General features: G+C 36.4%; 1 protein-coding gene across 6 annotated transcripts in view; it reads left to right on the top strand.

Annotated features, from left to right (window-relative positions):
* LOC131692579 (rab11 family-interacting protein 4B) overlaps positions 1 to 17,892 on the top strand; it is a 270,722-nt gene that overhangs the window by 88,483 nt on the left and 164,347 nt on the right. For 5 of the 6 annotated variants that reach the window (XM_058979710.1, XM_058979709.1, XM_058979708.1 and 2 more), the window contains 3 exons: positions 17,055 to 17,190; positions 17,407 to 17,505; positions 17,844 to 17,891. In XM_058979710.1, the coding sequence (XP_058835693.1) occupies positions 17,055 to 17,190; positions 17,407 to 17,505; positions 17,844 to 17,891 (283 nt within the window). The remainder of the gene's footprint in view (positions 1 to 17,054; positions 17,191 to 17,406; positions 17,506 to 17,843; position 17,892) is intronic. The other variant, XM_058979707.1, reaches the window with a different exon arrangement.

Here is a 17,892-nt window from a genome sequence, read left to right as displayed (position 1 = left end):
TACCTGATGTATTATATAAAAATACTTCCATAAATTCACATATATATCGCTAAATTATTTAGGCACTTCTAAGTATTATAACTGGTTTATTAATCTAAACTTCAAAATCAAGCTCTTTTATGTTAGCCTCAAAAATTTTACAAAATGAACATAGCGAGAAAACTGACGTATCCTTTTCAACTAAAGAAATGGTTAAATAAAATTTGCAAATTTTTGTTTCCTTTTTGCTGTCTTTATTTTCTGAAAACTGACAGCTTTCAAAAACAACTAATTTATTCAGCCAAGTGGTGGTGCGAAAATCAACAGGACAGTTAGTTGAATCAACAATTTTTAGTTGAAACAGTCAAGACAAAAATCAAGAATTGCAATATTCATTTTTTGTGATTGCGGGGTTTTCCGTGTGGTCATTTCTGTATGCCAGTATGAAAGCTAACTGTGGGTCGAAAATTAGTGCTCTTGCCCTACGACGACAATCTGGGCGGCAAACTCCAGATTGTCAAATTTACTAAGCTCTTCGTCTCCTTTGTGCCATTCACCATCATAACTCGGCTTTCTTGTGCCACTCAGCACCACCTTCTTGAGCCCTTTGGCTCCTTACCCAGTGTCGTTCAGCACCACTCCTTTAAGCTCTTTGGCTTTCATCTCGGATCATTTAGCCCTGGCGAGAGAGCAGTTCTGCCCAAACCGATCGAACCAGTCAGGTGCCGAAGTCAGTTCGGCGATTCTGGTGGAGTATGACGTCCGGTTCGCTGGCCCTCCGACGACCCGTACTGCCGCGGTAAACTCGGCTAGTACCCGACGTTTGATCCAACCTACTTCGGCCTAGAGTTTTCCGGGGGCGATTGCTCTCCCGAAATAGTTGCTCGTTGTTTATCACGCCATTTCTGCTGTAAGGCGGTCATGGTCTGCGTTAACACTCTGTTGACCGCGTTCCACGTGTTTACGTCGTTTGTCATTCTGTACACGATATTATCCGGGTTGATGTCCGACCCTCCCGTTTCAAACACCTCTCTGCAAGTCGCTTCGAACATCGGACATTCGAAGACCTCGTGCTCCGGCGTCTCCTCGATTGTTTTGCATGCGTTCGTGACTCGTATGGTCGCCATTTTCAACGTCCTGTTACGCTTTCTTTTCAGCGCCGTACCCCAGGCAGGAGCCCCGTAACACAGTATCGATGGCAATACACTAACTAGCATACATCTCGTGCTGTTTCTCGCACCGTCGACGTATGACACGTGTCGTCCGACGTCGATCTGCATTCGCTGAACCGCTTTACAGTTACTGACCAACACTCTTCCGTCTTGTGGAGAGCTATTTACAGCCTGATCCCTCGAACGAGTCTATCGTATCAGTCCGCGCTCACCCTTTGTGCATTTCGTCAGCCTGTTAATAATGATTCTTTTCAGGAGTTTTCCAAGTGTATCCAGCTGACATATAGTCCTATACGAAGCCGGATCGCCGTGTGACTTCCTTGGCTTTGGTAGCAACATTCCGCATTTCAGGGAAGTTGTCTTCATCTAAACATTTCTGCAACACCATCCTGAACATGCCCGGATATGCCAGAAACGCAGCTTTTAGCACCATTCTATTCCACCCGGATCTAGGGCTTTCTTTGATTTCAGTCGCATCGATTAATCTGTGAACACGCCTATTGTGACATGCCGATCGTCCGCGTTTGCTCCTTCGTCTTTGCCGTACCGTGTCGGTACGCGTCCCCTAGGGCTTGGCGTCTACTTCTCGGCACAGCTCCTTGTGGCAATCCGACTTGCTATGGTTGATCTCTCGTTTTAAAGCGGCCCTAGCTTCCCCAATCGTTGCCTTGCGTTCCTCTCTACTTGGCTCCGATACTGCTCTCTGAGCCGGCTTTTTGACTCTGAGGTAGGCAGCACGTAGTATACTGAGCGTCTCGTTCCACCAGTAAACTGGACGTCGTCTACTGCGTAAGTCGAAGCGATAGTGAATCACCTGGTGGCCTGTGGGTATACTTATCGCATGCATTCCAGTCCATATTCGCCGTCAGTGAAGGACTGCAGGTTAGTTTACCACCTCACTCCACGGTGTGCCTGTTTATTTTATGTTACTTATTTATGACCGATTTAACAAACATTATTTCAAATTAAAGATGCAATACCTCCATTGACTGCTACAGAATTTCATTCAGATCTCACTTTTGGTTGCAGAATTACAAGTTAATTACTGCGGTCACATAGTAATGACTCCTATAAACCGGTACTATCATAAAACCTGAGGTTAAAACTCTATTGAAAAGGACATCAAATTACTTCGATTTGGAGGTCTAGATGACTGATGACCAATCAAAGAATGAATGTTTTGATCACTGTCACTGATTCCGGAAGTCCCGGATGCCAGGCATATTCCAGATTTTTTTTAGGTTCTACTTAACTATTGCCCAATATTTTTTAATTTATTGCACGTTGTTGGAGCTTTACTATTCCTGAGACATTTTCTTGTATTGACAGCAAGGTAGGTCTTCTCAGAACAGCACTGAAAAATTGTGTTTGACAAAAACAACAACAAGGGTGTTTCAAGCATTCCTCGACATACATATCAAGAATATCAAACATATCAATATTGTGACAGTGCCATTTGTCTTAATTTTATTAGCCTACATGTGAAAATGGTGTTGCAGACGCATTTTTTCGGGAATTTGTATAACTTTTCCTGCTTAAACTTATCTTGAACTTTTTCTTTTCCGGAAGCCGTGTAAAATTCCTAACTTGAAAACCTCTTGACGTATGTTTCTTCGTCCGTTTTGACGCAAATAACTTGGTTGAGAATGTTGTGTACAACTAACGCGCTCTTGCTTTAGCCGTGGTATTTTTCTTATCATCTCGATGAGGGGTCCCTGTAATTTTGTACTTTGATTGCCCGGTTGGTTGGCTCTTTGCACTACTTTGTGTGACAAGAAAAAAATGACCCTGTGGGGCCACCCCTGAGTCGACTCCTAGGCCCAGCAGGAACTTTTGCTACAAATTTGATCCAAATCGGACAAGTAACCAGAGCAACGTTTTTTTGAAGTTTTTATGCTAGTTGACGACAATTTACATGGCGAAAATTCTCAACTACCTACAACTTCGTCGAAGACTGTAAATCAATCCAACTTTCTTAGAAGGAGTTGTTAGTTTTGTATGAGGCCCGATTCCCATGAACTTATTTTTTGTTTTGCGAAATAATGGTTCGGCTTGGCTGAATAGTTTATTTGAAAGAATTTTAGTAGTTTCTGTTGACTAAAACATTTTAGTTCTACATTTCATCACATTGAGTTGCAATGTATAAAGCACATGCACTTTTATCCTAATAGTTAATGGAAAATTATGTCTGACCGGTCGATTCCGAAATGGTCTATATTTGTACTCTTCTTGTCGAACATTCTCTTCTGTTATGCTATTTGTGTATATTTTGAGCGCCGTTCACGACGATATCCGATCGATAGCGATTGACAAACAAATCCGTGACGATAATAGACATAATTTGATTCACCTACAAAGCGCTCACTGCCGTTCGACCAAAACTTGTATGTGTGCTTTTATTTTGCTCAATTTTGCATTTTTGAATTCCGTCTGCTTTGGGGAGATTGATGCCAATGAAACTGTAATTGGATTAGAAATTGATCACGTTGGACTCGTAGCCTCAGATAGAGGAGAGACGGTAAAGTCAGCCAACGGTAGACGGGTAATGAGCGCCTAGGTCTGATTATGTGCAGTTTTATGGGTTTATTTTTGCTAGTTGGTGTGGATGTGTCTTTTATTTTGGGATGTATCAATGAATTATATTTCGCCGGTGCACAGAGGAGTAACTGGGGTTGAATCCTGGCCAAAATTATTTACAGCCGCTATTGCTGTTATTATGCCTTAATATGAACTAAAAATAGACAACAACTAGTTTTTGGAACAATTTGGTATATATCCACTTACCAGTGCAGAGGTAAATTTTTTATATCCTTTCGAATACTAGTAATCACGAGGAGATCTTTGTGAATGCATTTGTTTATCTAGTTGTATAAGCAGATGATCAGTGGCAAAAGGACCAACTCGCTTGGAATTTGTGGATCGGATAAGATAGGAAGAGTTCGAATGTTTTTCGGATAGCTGGAATCTTGTTTTGTAATATTGCTTAAGCAAGTTTGCCGGATATCGGCGTTTAATCTAATTGTTTTATCATTCAAGTTTGGAATAAAATGTTTAAAAATGTATTTTTTTAAAGTTGGTGCAATGCACAGCAACACCACTATATCCAGTAGTTTTAGGCTGAAGTTATAGAAGTGGTTGTCTTCAACTATGTTAATATTGTCTTATTTAATACAGTCATCATCACTAGGATGCGATATTGCTGGATATATGAAGAAAATGATTATAACCATCACCATTTTGCATCCATGCAAAAATTATTTAACAATTTTTTGACACACTCCTAATTTTTCCATGTTATACAGTAGGCTTCCAGGTGTGTAATAAAATATATCGAAAAAAAAAAATTGAAAAAAATATTTTGGAATTTGTTCCAGTTACTCCTCTGTGCGGTGGTGGTCATTGGCATGAACAAACCATTTTGTTTTTGCAACCTGATTTACGTTGTATATTTCACGTTTTAAAAAGAAATGAAACAGTAAAGGCGGTGAACGGAATTACGTACACCTCTGCGGAATATTATCCTTTCACGGTATAGTATACGGCATTGTTTATAATCCTATTACTTTTACGTGAACAATTTCACTGAGCTAAAAAAATTATTATCAGGTCCTTTTTTGAATCGTGAGCAGATTCTTAATTTATTGTATGTTGATCACGATCTATTTCACCTGCTCCTTAATAAGTTCATGAATTTAGAAACTAGTCTATTTTATGAAATTTAGAATATTCTTAAAAAAAACCTATTTTAATCCACCTAGCGGTGCAATTGTGCCTTTATCAATCATGAATCACGAGAATGTGTGCGTTGTTTATATTATTAAAAGCTTTTAAATGCATATATTACATTTTATTATTGTACATCACATGACAACTATATACAGGAAAATAAATCATTATTCGAGTTCTAAAATTTTGAAGAAGAAAAAACAGCCACGGTAATATTGAACTGAAAAAAGGTGCGAAATCGGCAAAGTCCCAAAAAGTCGATTTTTACAAAAAAAAATTTTTTCGAGATAACATAAAATCTCGACGTTTCATGCATTTTAAAGATGTTTGGCATCAAAAATACGAATTCGATTTCTGAAATTTCATGGGGTCCCCCGTTTGAAAAAAATTTTGAGTTCCGGCTTATATGGGAATTTCATATGTGACCGGATGGATTAGTCTATATTTCCGGACGCATCCAAGCGATCCGTACGAAATTTTATAGACATCTGTGGGGATACTATAGCTATCATTTGGGACAGTGTTTGTGAAAATCGGCCCAACCATTTCCGGGAAACTGATGTGAGTTCGTAAATTTTGAAAGATGGCCGCTTTTCCCGGACACTTCCGGAACCGTCTATGGTGGTCAATGTAGTGAACGAAAGTTTGGTTGGCCGTCGGTGACCTAGAACAGCAAATTTAAGTTGTTTGAGAGACATTTTAGCGAAATTTTTACTTTTTTTACTTTCATCGGAGTATCGGTTTGAATCACAATTTGCTATGTGATCGCACGCCACAACCTATAACTCCGGAACCGGAAGTCGGATCGGGATGAAATTAAATAGCCATTTACGGGGACGCAATACTTTTCATTTGAGGCCAAGTTTAGTCGAATCGGTCAAGCCATCTCCGAGAAACCGATGTGACTGTTATTCTGAATTTAGATACTTCCGCCGGGGCTTCCTGAACCGATGATGGTGGCCAATGTGGCCAAATAGACTTTGAATGGATGTTAGTGACCTAATACTACAAATCGAAGCAGTTGTGGTCATATTTTCGAAAAAATTTCACCTTTATGCATTCATTGCAGAATTTATTAAAATCGACATTTTCTGCGTGTTCGTACTCATCACCCTGTAATTCCGGAACCGGAAGTCGGATCCATTAGAAATTCAATAACAGCCTATGGGAACGTTGCACCTTTCATTTGAGACTACGTTTGTCAAAATCGGTTCAGCCATCTCTGAGAAAAATGAGTGACATTTTTGGTAACATACACACACACACATATACACATACACACACATACATACATACACACATACATACACACACAGACATTTGCCGAACTCGACGAACTGAATCGAATGGTATATGTCACTCGGCCCTCCGGGCCTCCGTTAAAAAGTCGGTTTTCAGAGCAATTGCAATACCTTTCTATTGAGAAAGGCAACAATTTCACCTTTTTACATTCATCGCAGAATTCGTTAGAATCGAGATTTGCTGCGTGATCGTACGTATCACCCTGTAATTCAGGAACCAGAACTCGGATCCACACAAAATTCAACAGCAGCTGATGGACCTTCCATTTAAAATCAAGTTTGTCAAAATCGGTTCAGAAAATTCCGAGAAACCGATGTGGACAAATCAACAAATTTTGTTTTGTAACCATACTCTTCAACTCGTAATCCGGGACAAGATGTCGGTTGAAAATCAAATTCAATAGCAACCTATGGGAATAGTATACATTTCATTTGAATCTTAGTTTGTAAAAATCGGTTCGGCCATCTCCAAAAAACCGATTTGGACATTTTGTTAACAAATCCGCACATACACACACATACATACATAATACATACACACATACATACATACATACATACCTACATACATACATACATACATACACACATACATACATACATACACACAGATATTTTGCGATCACGGCGAACTGAGTCGAATGTTATATGAGACTCGGCCCTCCGGGCCTCGGTTAGGAAGTCGGTTTTTGGAGCAATTGCGTAACCTTTCTATATGAGAAAGGCAAAAGAATAGTATTTAATTAGCTTAATCGGCATGAGTTCAATGTTATCTTCATGTGATTATATTTTGAAATGTTGGTGGAATGGGTTTAAAAGTGGAGGGAATGAGGAGTTAGTAGAGTGGGAGTGGAGGATGCGTCAGAAATCCTTCATCTTATTTTGGTATACGGGGTGGATGAAGGAAATGCGGGCGTGAGGGTGGTCCAAGGGGACGGTAGTGATGAAGGAGGGAGATGTAAGGGCAAGTCGGGGGGGGGGGGGGGTGGTTCGGAGGGGCTCTGCTGCAATACTCAGCTGCATATTTTGCCTTCCATTTGAGACTTGGTTTGAGAAAATCGGTTCAGTCATCACCGAAGAACCGATGTGACTTTATTTGTGGAATATGCCCGGAATTCCGGACTTTCGGAATCGTCGATAGTGGACAATATATTCAAAGAATGTTTGATTGGCAATCAGTGATCTAGATCTGCGATCAGAAGTAATTTGGTGACCATTTCAATAGTAGCCTCTGAGGTATTACGATTGTACCGATTTATATAAGAAATTCCAGTGTATCCTTACTAACACCCCTGTAACTCCGGAAGCAAGAGTCAGAACAGAATGAAATTTAGCAGTAGTCAATGGTATTACTGTATCTTTCATTTGAAATCAAGTTTGTAAAAAACGGTAGCGAATTCGTTGGGGAATGGGTGTGATATTAGCTTAGGAACTTGGCGGGTTCCCCGGGGGCGTCATGAACTGTCATAGGTGGCCAATGTGGTCAAAGCTGCTTTGATTGATCATTAGTGATTCAGACCCGCAAACTAGAGTAATGTTACATCAATTTTAATATGTTTTACATCATTTGAACATCATGGTGGTACCAGTTTATATGGGAATTTGCTGTGTGACCGCACTCTTCAACCCGTAACTCCGGAACCGGAAGTCGGATCAACTAAAAATTCAATAGCAGCTTATGGGAGCGTTATACCTTTCATATGAAACTAAGTTTGCGAAAATCGATTCAGCCATCTCTGAGAAAGTTGTGTGAGTTTAAATGACACACACACATACATACACACAGACATTTGCCGATCTCGACGAACTGAATCGAATGGTGTATGACACTCGGCCCTCCGGGCCTCCGTTAAAAAGTCGATTTTTACAGTGATTGCATAGCCTTTCTTTATATGAGAAAGGCAAAACCATTTTTGTTCCGTGACCTCTTCTATTAATCATAGTACATTCAGGTTTTTGTTCGTTTTTTTTTGGGAAAATATACTTTTGCATATAAAATATTTAAAATAATCCATAAAGAATTGTAAAACGATCCATAAAAAAGTTGTCCATGTTCCATAAAACAGAACTGAAAATCCATAAAACAGTGTGAATGATCCATAAAAAAGGGTGATTTGACCCATAGATTATGTAAAATTGAACCATAAAATGGTCGCAAAGGAGCACCAAAATAGTAATAAAAGAGCAATTAAAATCAACCAATGCCCCAAAAAAATATTGGAAATGTTCCATAAAATGATACATTTTGCGCCATAAATTAACTGACATTGATCCATAGAATATTAACAATGTACATTAAAACATGTCGATATGTTCCATAATATCGACAAAAATGTTCCACGATATTACACAATGGAGCAATAAAATGTTAGAAAAAGTTCCATAAATTTGATGAAAATGTTTGCTAAACAATTTTTCTTGGTCCATAGAAGATGTAAAAATGAACATTAGAAATGATTCATATATCGAACGGTAAATTATCGTTAATGGATATTTACAAAACGATCCATAAGATAAGAAAATGTAAAAATCCATTAATATGTGCTTATGCACTAGAAAAATTAAATTTAATGAATTCATGTGAAATTTTATGGTAAACTGAAAAAATAAGTTGTGCTTAATAATACTCATAACAGTGACAGTGTTTTAACAAGGGAGCTTATACTGGGAGCTAGTGTTATGCGGCTTGGCCGCATATCCGAGGCCAAGGATCCGAAGCGGCGCAAAGCCGCTGAGGATCCGTTGGACGAGGCATTGATTAACCCGTAGCTTGAATTGCAAGCGAACCTGTGGTCCTCTCGCTTGCCCGGTTTACTTAAACATAGGGGCTATAGCTAGTTAAAAGCCGACTGAGCGGCAGCGAAGTCGGACAGTGCACTAGAAAGCGATGTGGCGTAGCCACATTAGTCAGTGTTCGTGTATAAAGTGTCCGTTTTCGCTTCAGATAGTTGGTATTTGCGACTCATACCAACCTGTGTCAGTGGTCTAATAACTCTCAGCACGCTAACATCATAGATACCCTGCCGTTTAAAGAGTGGCCATAATGATTTCAGGTTAGCTAAGGTCAGTTACCTGACTAGTGGGATACGGGAGCTGAAATTTAACTATAATGTATGCATTGTTTGTTGTAGTTTGACATTAAAACCAAATGTAATAAACTTTATTATTAGTTCGAATAGCAATGAATTCATTAAATTTAATTTTTCTAGTGCATAAGCACATATTAATAGATTTTAACATTTTCTTTTCTTATGGATCGTTTTGTAAATATCCATGAACCATAATTTAACGTTCGATATATGAATCATTTCTAATGTTCATTTTTACATCTTCTATGGACCAAGAAAATTTATTTAGCAAACATTTTCATCAAATTTATGGAACTTTTTCTAACATTTTATTGCTCCATTTTCTAATATCGTGGAACATTTTTGTCGATATTATGGAACATATCGACGTGTTTTAATGTACATTGTTAATATTCTATGGATCAATGTCAGTTAATTTATGGCGCAAAATGTATCATTTTATGGAACATTTCCAATATTTTTATGGGTCATTGGTTGATTTTAATTGCTCTTTTATTACTATTTTAGTGCTCCTTTGCGACCATTTTATGGTTCAATTTTACATAATCTATGGATCAAATCACCCTTTTTTATGGATCATTCACACTGTTTTATGGATTTTCAGTTTTGTTTTATGGAACATGGACAACTTTTTTATGGATCGTTTTACAATTTTTTATGGATCATTTTTGTTGTTTTAGCGGCGCAAACTTAGGGCTGCCTTTTTACATTTCTTATAAAAGAAATGTATAGAATTCGCTCAAACTTTCAAGATTTTTTCCGAGGCCCGGAGGGCCGAGTCTTATATACCAATCGACTCAGCTCGACGATTTGGAACAATGTCTGTGTGTGTGTGTGTGTGTGTCTGTGTGTGTGTGTGTGTGTGTGTGTATGTAACGGACAAATTCTCATTCGTGTTTCTCAGCAATGGCTGTACCGATCTTATCCAAACCAATTTTAAATGAAAGAACTAAAAAACAGTATGAACGCTATTAATTTGTTTTTGATTATGATGTTTAGTTTCCAAGATATGAATGTTTGAATGCGCAAAAATGGCGTTTTTTGCAGTTTTTTTAAATTTTCTGCCGAAATTGACAATATAGATTAACAATTTATTTGTTTTTAGACAGCTTTAACGAATACCTTTCGTACAAGCTATAGATTGTTGAAATCGGACTATTATCAAAAGAGATATTTAATATTAAATGCGGACGAAATTTTTTTATCATTTCCTATTGCCAGGAATATGACCAAAAACATGTAATCTATTATTAACGCCAAAACGGCTCATTTTAGGTCAATAGTATCTTCGGAGAATTTAATTGAGGTAATATGCCCTTTCTTTTGGTATTGTGCTTTTGCTGATTAATCCCCCTATGAGTGAGATATTTTCACAAATTTTCTTGGAAGTGATTATATCGAAATGATGTCTTCAGCAAATTTGTAGCTCTTACTTTTGCGAATAACTTTACTAAAGACTTTAAATATCTATTTTGAATACTTTAAAAGTTATGGCTCGTTGTTTGTGGACTACTCTTTGTCGCCTATTTATTTTTCAATATAGTAATAATGCATTGAAATAAGCTAAACATTATTTCGATAAAACGAATTTTGTATTTCATTTTACTATCTACAACCGCTAGAAATAATCACCGAACACTTCCAAGTTGTCTGGAAGGAACTTGATAACTTATCAGTACAAAAATGTTCATTTGTGCGAACCTTCTGACTGCAATTTTTCTAACTTATAACCATCGGATCGATCTGAAACATATCGGAAAATGAAAAGCGAAATAAATAACTCCAAGCAACGGCGTAGCCAAGAGAAGGAATCCCCCCACCACACCCAAAAAAAAATGGATTGAAGTTGAAAATTTATTGATGCAGACTGATTTAATTCAATATTACAATAACAATTATCTGATCCGTAGATTGATAACCTGTTTTGCAAACATCATGAGGACTTTTGATAAATTGTCGGAATGGGGTCCTGATATGTAACTGATCTCTTGGTCTTGATTTCACAGCTGTCTAATAGCATAAATATCAAATTCCTGCCTGAAAACATTCCAATAGAAAATTCCAGAGTTCTGTAATCAATCATAATCCTCAGATTTATTTTCAAACTGAGCTCGCTAATTGTTGAGATGTACTGTAATAAGGGTCTTTATTTAATAGGAAACGAAGTTAAAATTGATTTAATGTCTACGAAACATAGAACTGCTCACCAAAAAAATGCATAACTTTCAACATTTGCTAAAAATGTTTTTGCCTTTCTCATTCACTCTAAAATTCGTCAATCTAATCCCGACCCGGAGGGTCGAGTGTCATTGCCAATCGACTCAGTTCGTCGAGATCGGAAAATGTCTGTGTGTGTATGTGTGTATGTGGAAAAAAATGTGACCTCTGTTTCTCAGAGATGGCTGGATTGATTTGCACAAAGTTAGTCTCAAATGAAAGGTACAATCTTCTCATCGGCTGCTATTGAATTTTTTATTGATTGGACTTCCGGTTCCGGAGTTACGAGTTGAAGAGTGCAATTACACAGCAAATTCCCATATAAAGGGAAATGAAAAATTTTCAAAATCAAATTTGTATTTTTGATGCCAAATAACATTATAATGCATGAAACATTGAGATTTGATGTAAACTCAAAAAAATAACGTGTGACAAAAATTGATTTTTTTGGACTTTGGTACTTTTTTGCTCTGTTACTATTTTCTGAAAAATTAATTCTGCATAATTTTAAAACTTCAAAAATTACGGTTTCGGAATTATGCCGTTTAGACATTAAGATCGATTTTCACCAAACCCCCACCAATTGTAAAATTGGTATTATAAAAAAAACGTAAGGGCGATACTTCAATGCTGATAGGTGGGACCGAAAAAGTAAACAATCGCCAAAGGGACTATATACTATATATACAATCATTTTGTCAATTTCAATAGCAAACACAAATTTTAATTTAATAATTTCAAATACTTCATGAAGTTTTGGGTTTCGATCACTGAATCATGCAATCTAGGATGTAAAAAACACAATATAAATAAAACCAAGTCTGGAAATATGCACTGTTGATATTCAAAGATGGGTTTTTCCAAGAAAAAGCGTTGATTTTTTAATTCTCAGTCGCGTTGGAAATTTGAGTAAAGTATAAACTTCAAATCGATTAAAAAAAAATTCGATTTTTTTGGCTCAGTACAATATACATAACCCCTTTAGAAAAATCAGTTTTCCCACCACAATGCATTGATTGAAGAATTTAGATATTTTATTAACAGAGCATTAGCAATAATTCGTTTGTATGTCTATTTTATGGGCCATTTTTTCGCCTTCCCATTGATTTGGTTTGAGATTTCTAGCACTGATGTTGTCCTATGCTGATTTGAGTGATTCTCTGAGTCCTGCCACTATCCCATGTAGTATGTGTTATCAAAAACATCGCGAAGCATCAAGTTCTAAATGTTCTCAAACGATATAATATCCGAAGAGAGTGATAAGAGTTATAAGAAATGTCTCATCACACTGTTAGGTGGATTAAAAGCGTTTTTTCAATTTTTTTTACTCGGACTTTCCAATCAGGCGATTTTTCATGCGGATTTTGATGCATGATCCTAATACTTGCATGTGGGTTATTTATCGAAATTCGGAAACTGCTTCTTGTTTCGTAGTATATTGGTTACGTTTGGCAACTCGCGCTCGTGAAAAAATTCACCAGTCAGTCATTTGACTTTTGCCATAAAATAGTTATCATGAAAGTGGATAATTATGTTTTGGTTTTGTGAGCTATTTCGTTTCATCCCATGAAATAGAATATAATTTCGCCAGAGCAACAGTTATACGAAAAAAATTGGATTGGTCTCGTTATTCATTTGATAATGTTCAGTGTGCTCTCCGAAAAGAAAACGAAAACAGCGCAGTGTGCCAAAATATATTGCAGATCGTGTTCTTGAAATATTCCACAATATCATAAGACACCTCTAGTCGATTACACTTTCATGATTCAATTCCTATTGTTACGTTATTCCATGAGAAAATCTAATAGAATACAATCTCACGATAATGCAATGGAAAATTACTAAAATCGTTACTAAACTCTTGATATCATGAACATCGTGATCAAGCATTTAAAATCAAGCTAAACTCAGTATTGGAGTAAAAATACATTGAAGTGCATTGGTTTTCCGTATAAAGAAACTGTAATTTTCAATCCTCGTGTAAAATTATAGTAAAATTTGTTGAAGAAAGCACGACAAGTCGTGTGTATTTGTGGTGGAACTTAATTTTACATTTTTATTCAAGCTCCCAATATGTGCATGAAAATAAACTTAAAATCACAAAATATTTTTTTCTGTGAACTTATTTTAAGTTTCGGTTCTTTGAATCAATATAGCTAATATAAATCAGTCATTTGACTTTTGCTCGTTAAAGTTGCAATAAATTACTGTATTCCTTTAGGCAGCCCTAAGTTTGCGCTGCTAAAACAACAAAAATGATCCATAAAAAATTGAAAAACGATCCATAAAAAAGTTGTCCATGTTCCATAAAACAAAACTGAAAATCCATAAAACAGTGTGAAAGATCCATAAAAAGGGGTGATTTGATCCATAGATTATGTAAAATTGAACCATAAAATGGTCGTAAAAGAGCACTAAAATAGTAATAAAAGAGCAATTAAAATCAACTAATGCCCCATAAAAATATTGGATATGTTCCATAAAATGATACATTTTGCGCCATAAATTTACTGACATTGATCCATAGAATATTAACAATGTACATTAAAACACGTCGATATGTTCCATAATATCGACCAAAATGTTTCACGATATTACAAAATGGAGCAATAAAATGTCAGAAACAGTTCCATAAATTTGATAAAAATGTTTGCTAAATAATTTTTCGTGCTCCATAGAAGATGTAGAAATGAACATTAGAAATGATTCATATATCGAACGTTAAATTATGGTTCATGGATATTAGGGCATTGCAAAAAAAATTATTTTTGGATTCTCGAAGGCCCCCCCTCTCATATTGTGACAAATGTCAAAGTAAGCTCAGATGCCCAATTTCACATCATTTGGACAATTTTAGACCCCCGCCCACTTCACTTGAAATTTTTTGAAATTGGTGCAATGGGAAAATATGGAGGAAAAATACATTAAATCCTATAACTTTTGAAGTAGCAATCAGAAAATTACAATTTATACCTCTTTTGGAAGGAAATAATCTTAGTATTTGAATGAAGATATTTTTGGTTTTAGGAAAATACGGGAAAGTGGGGTACTTGGTCATTTTGGCCCCAAAATCCCCTATTTTTAATAATTTTTTTGCTCCGTGATGCAAATCATACATATTTTGTAGTTTTTTCTAATGTGAAAAAATCTCAAAAATCGATCAAGGCCTTTTTAACCTTCGTCCGAATACAAGAAGTTGGGGTTATATGGCCTGTTGTCATTCATATTAAACTTCATCATTTTCTCGTGAATATATCTCTATTATTCTTCACTCAATTTTTATAAACTATACCTTGTTGAACGTGGAAAATCCTTAGGATTATAACAAAAATAGATTCGTTACCGGTAAAATTCAGGAACATCAAATTATCTGACATATAGTGTCGATTTCACATTTTTATCATAAAATCGCTCATATTAACTCCATTTAACAACAAAATTCTTATCTAATTTACTACTTTTAGTGTAAAATATGCTTAGGGATCACATGAGAAAAGTTTCATTCCTGGAAAAATAGGGGAAGTTGAGGTATTAGGACAAATAATGAAAAAAATGAGATTTGTAGAGTAAATATCAAAAAGTTTGATGTTTCTGAATTTTACCATTAACGTTTTTATTTTTGTTTTATTCCTCAGAATTTTATACGTTCAACAAGTTACATTTTATGAAAATTGATTGAAGAATAATAGAGATATATGCATGAGAAAATGATAAAATTTAATATGAATGACAAAAAGCCCTACAATCCCAACTTCTCGTATTCGGAATAAAATCAAAAGGGTTGCGATCGATTTCTGAGATTTTTTCACATTAGAAAAAACTACAAAATATGTATGATTTGCATCGCGGAGCAGAAAAATCATTAAAAATATGGGATTTTGGGTCCAAAATGGCCTAGTACCCCACTTTCCCGCATTTTTCCAGAAACAAATCTCTCCATTCAAAAACAAATACCTCCATTCAAATACTTAGATTATTTCCTTTCAAAAGAGGTATAAATTGTAATTTTCTGATTGCTACTTCAAAAGTTATAGGATTTAATGTATTTTTCCTCCATATTTTCCCATAGTACCAATTTCAAAAAAAATCAAGCGAAGTGGGCGGGGGTCTAAAATTGTCCAAATGATGTGCAATTTGGCATCTGAGCATACTTTGACATTTGTCACAATATGAGAGGGGGGGCCTTTGAGAATTCAAAAAAAAAATTTTTTTGCAATGCCCTAATGGATATTTACAAAACGATCCATAGGAAAAGAAAATGTAAAACGATCCATTAATATGTGCTTATGCACCAGAAAAATTAAATTTAATGAATTCATGCGAAATTGTTGCTATTCGAACTAATAATAAAGTTTATTACATTTGGTTGTAATGTCAAAGTACAACAAACAATGCATACATTATAGTTAAACTTCAGCTTCCGTATCCCACTAGTCAGCTAACTGACCTTAGCTAACCTGAAATCAATATGGCAACTCTTTAAACGTCAGGGTATTTATGATATTGGAGCGCTGAGAGTTATTAGACCACTGATTCAGGCTGGCATGAGTCGCAAATACTATCTGAATAACTATCTGAAGCGAAAACGGACACTTTATACACGAACACTGACTAATGTGGCTACGCCACATCGCTTTCTAGTGCACTGTCCGACTTCGCTGCCGCTCAGTCGGCTTTTAACTAGCTATAGCCCCTATGTTTAAGTAAACCGGGCAAACGAGAGGACCACAGGTTTGCTTGCAATTCCAGCTACGGGTTAATCAATGCCTCGTCCAACGGATCCTCAGCGGCTTTGCGCCGCTTCGGATCCTTGGCCTCGGATATGCGGCCAAGCCGCATCACACTAGCTCCCAGTATAAGCTCACTTGTTAAAACACTGTCACTGTTATGAGAATTGTTAAGTACAACTTATTTTTTCAGTTTACCATAAAATTTCGCATGAATTCATTAAATTTATTTTTTCTAGTTCATAAGCACAAATTAATGGATCGTTTTACATTTTCTTTTCTTATGGATCGTTTTGTAAATATCCATGAACCATAATTTAACGTTCGATATATGAATCATTTCTAATGTTCATTTGTACATCTTCTATGGACCAAGAAAAATTATTTAGCAAACATTTTCATCAAATTTATGGAACTTTTTCTGATATTTTATTGCTCCATTTTGTAATACCGTGGAACATTTTTGTCGATATTATGGAACATATCGACGTGTTTTAATGTACATTGTTAATATTCTATGGATCAATGTCAGTAAATTTATGGCGCAGAATGTATCATTTTATGGAACATTTCCAATATTTTTATGGGGCATTGGTTGATTTTAATTGCTCTTTTATTACTATTTTAGTGCTCTTTTGCGACCATTTTATGTTTCAATTTTACATAATCTATGGATCAAATCACCCCTTTTTATGGATCATTCACACTGTTTTATGGATTTTCAGTTGTGTTTTATGGAACATGGACAACTTTTTTATGGATCGTTTTACAATTCTTTATGGATTATTTTAAATATTTTATATGCAAAAGTACATTTTCCCATTCCTTTATTTGCTCTTTCAGACGCCCCCAAATCGCAATGCTCCTCGTTGTCAGACGGCGAATCTTTCGAGTGCTACGGAGAAAACGACATTTCGATCTCTGGAAATGGAGGAGTCGACCTAGAACTGGCCCCGACGCTGAACTCCACCGCTATTGGGTAGGTATTACGCAGACCCGTAAACCACACACAGCGGGCTACGGATGTGTGCACAGTTCACACATGTTTTGTATTTGTATTTTAGTTTCATTCGCGCAAAATTTACGGCAAATTTGTTTATTTTGTTAGCTAAACAATTCTGTACCCATTATTAACAATTTTTTGTTTGCTATGTTTTGCGCAAATCTATTTCCGTTCCTTTTCTGATCAACGTAGAGAAAACAACAACACCACCACCAACAACAACAACAACAACACAACTGGCATTACCAGACACACATGGAGCCGCATGAGCTTACGCGGTGCGCCTAAAAGGTATGCATTTTTCATAGCCTACACCACCCACCGGCGAAAGCTTCATCCATCCACCCGGCTGTGTATTGTTCATTCAACATAGCTCATACGTTTTTTCATTCATTCATTCACATCCACTTCACGCACACATTTCTACGACACCGTTCCAATTTTCACAGCTTTACCTGTGGTCGCATTTTTCGTGGCTCGTTTCCAATGCGAGCTGCTTGTCATATTGTACAGTTCATTCGACGAAACGGCTATGATCAGTGGAACATTTTCAAGGCACCTTTTGTTCTCATTCGACCATTCATTTCATTCATGCGACTCACGTGTTTATAATTTTTCTTCATTTTCAGCAACAATAACGATAACCTGCCAAACAGACGCTGGGGATCGATGAGACAG

This window comes from Topomyia yanbarensis, chromosome 3, assembly GCF_030247195.1.
Source record: "Topomyia yanbarensis strain Yona2022 chromosome 3, ASM3024719v1, whole genome shotgun sequence".
Taxonomy (NCBI): domain Eukaryota; kingdom Metazoa; phylum Arthropoda; class Insecta; order Diptera; family Culicidae; genus Topomyia; species Topomyia yanbarensis.
This window is presented reverse-complemented; position numbering and strand designations above follow the sequence as displayed.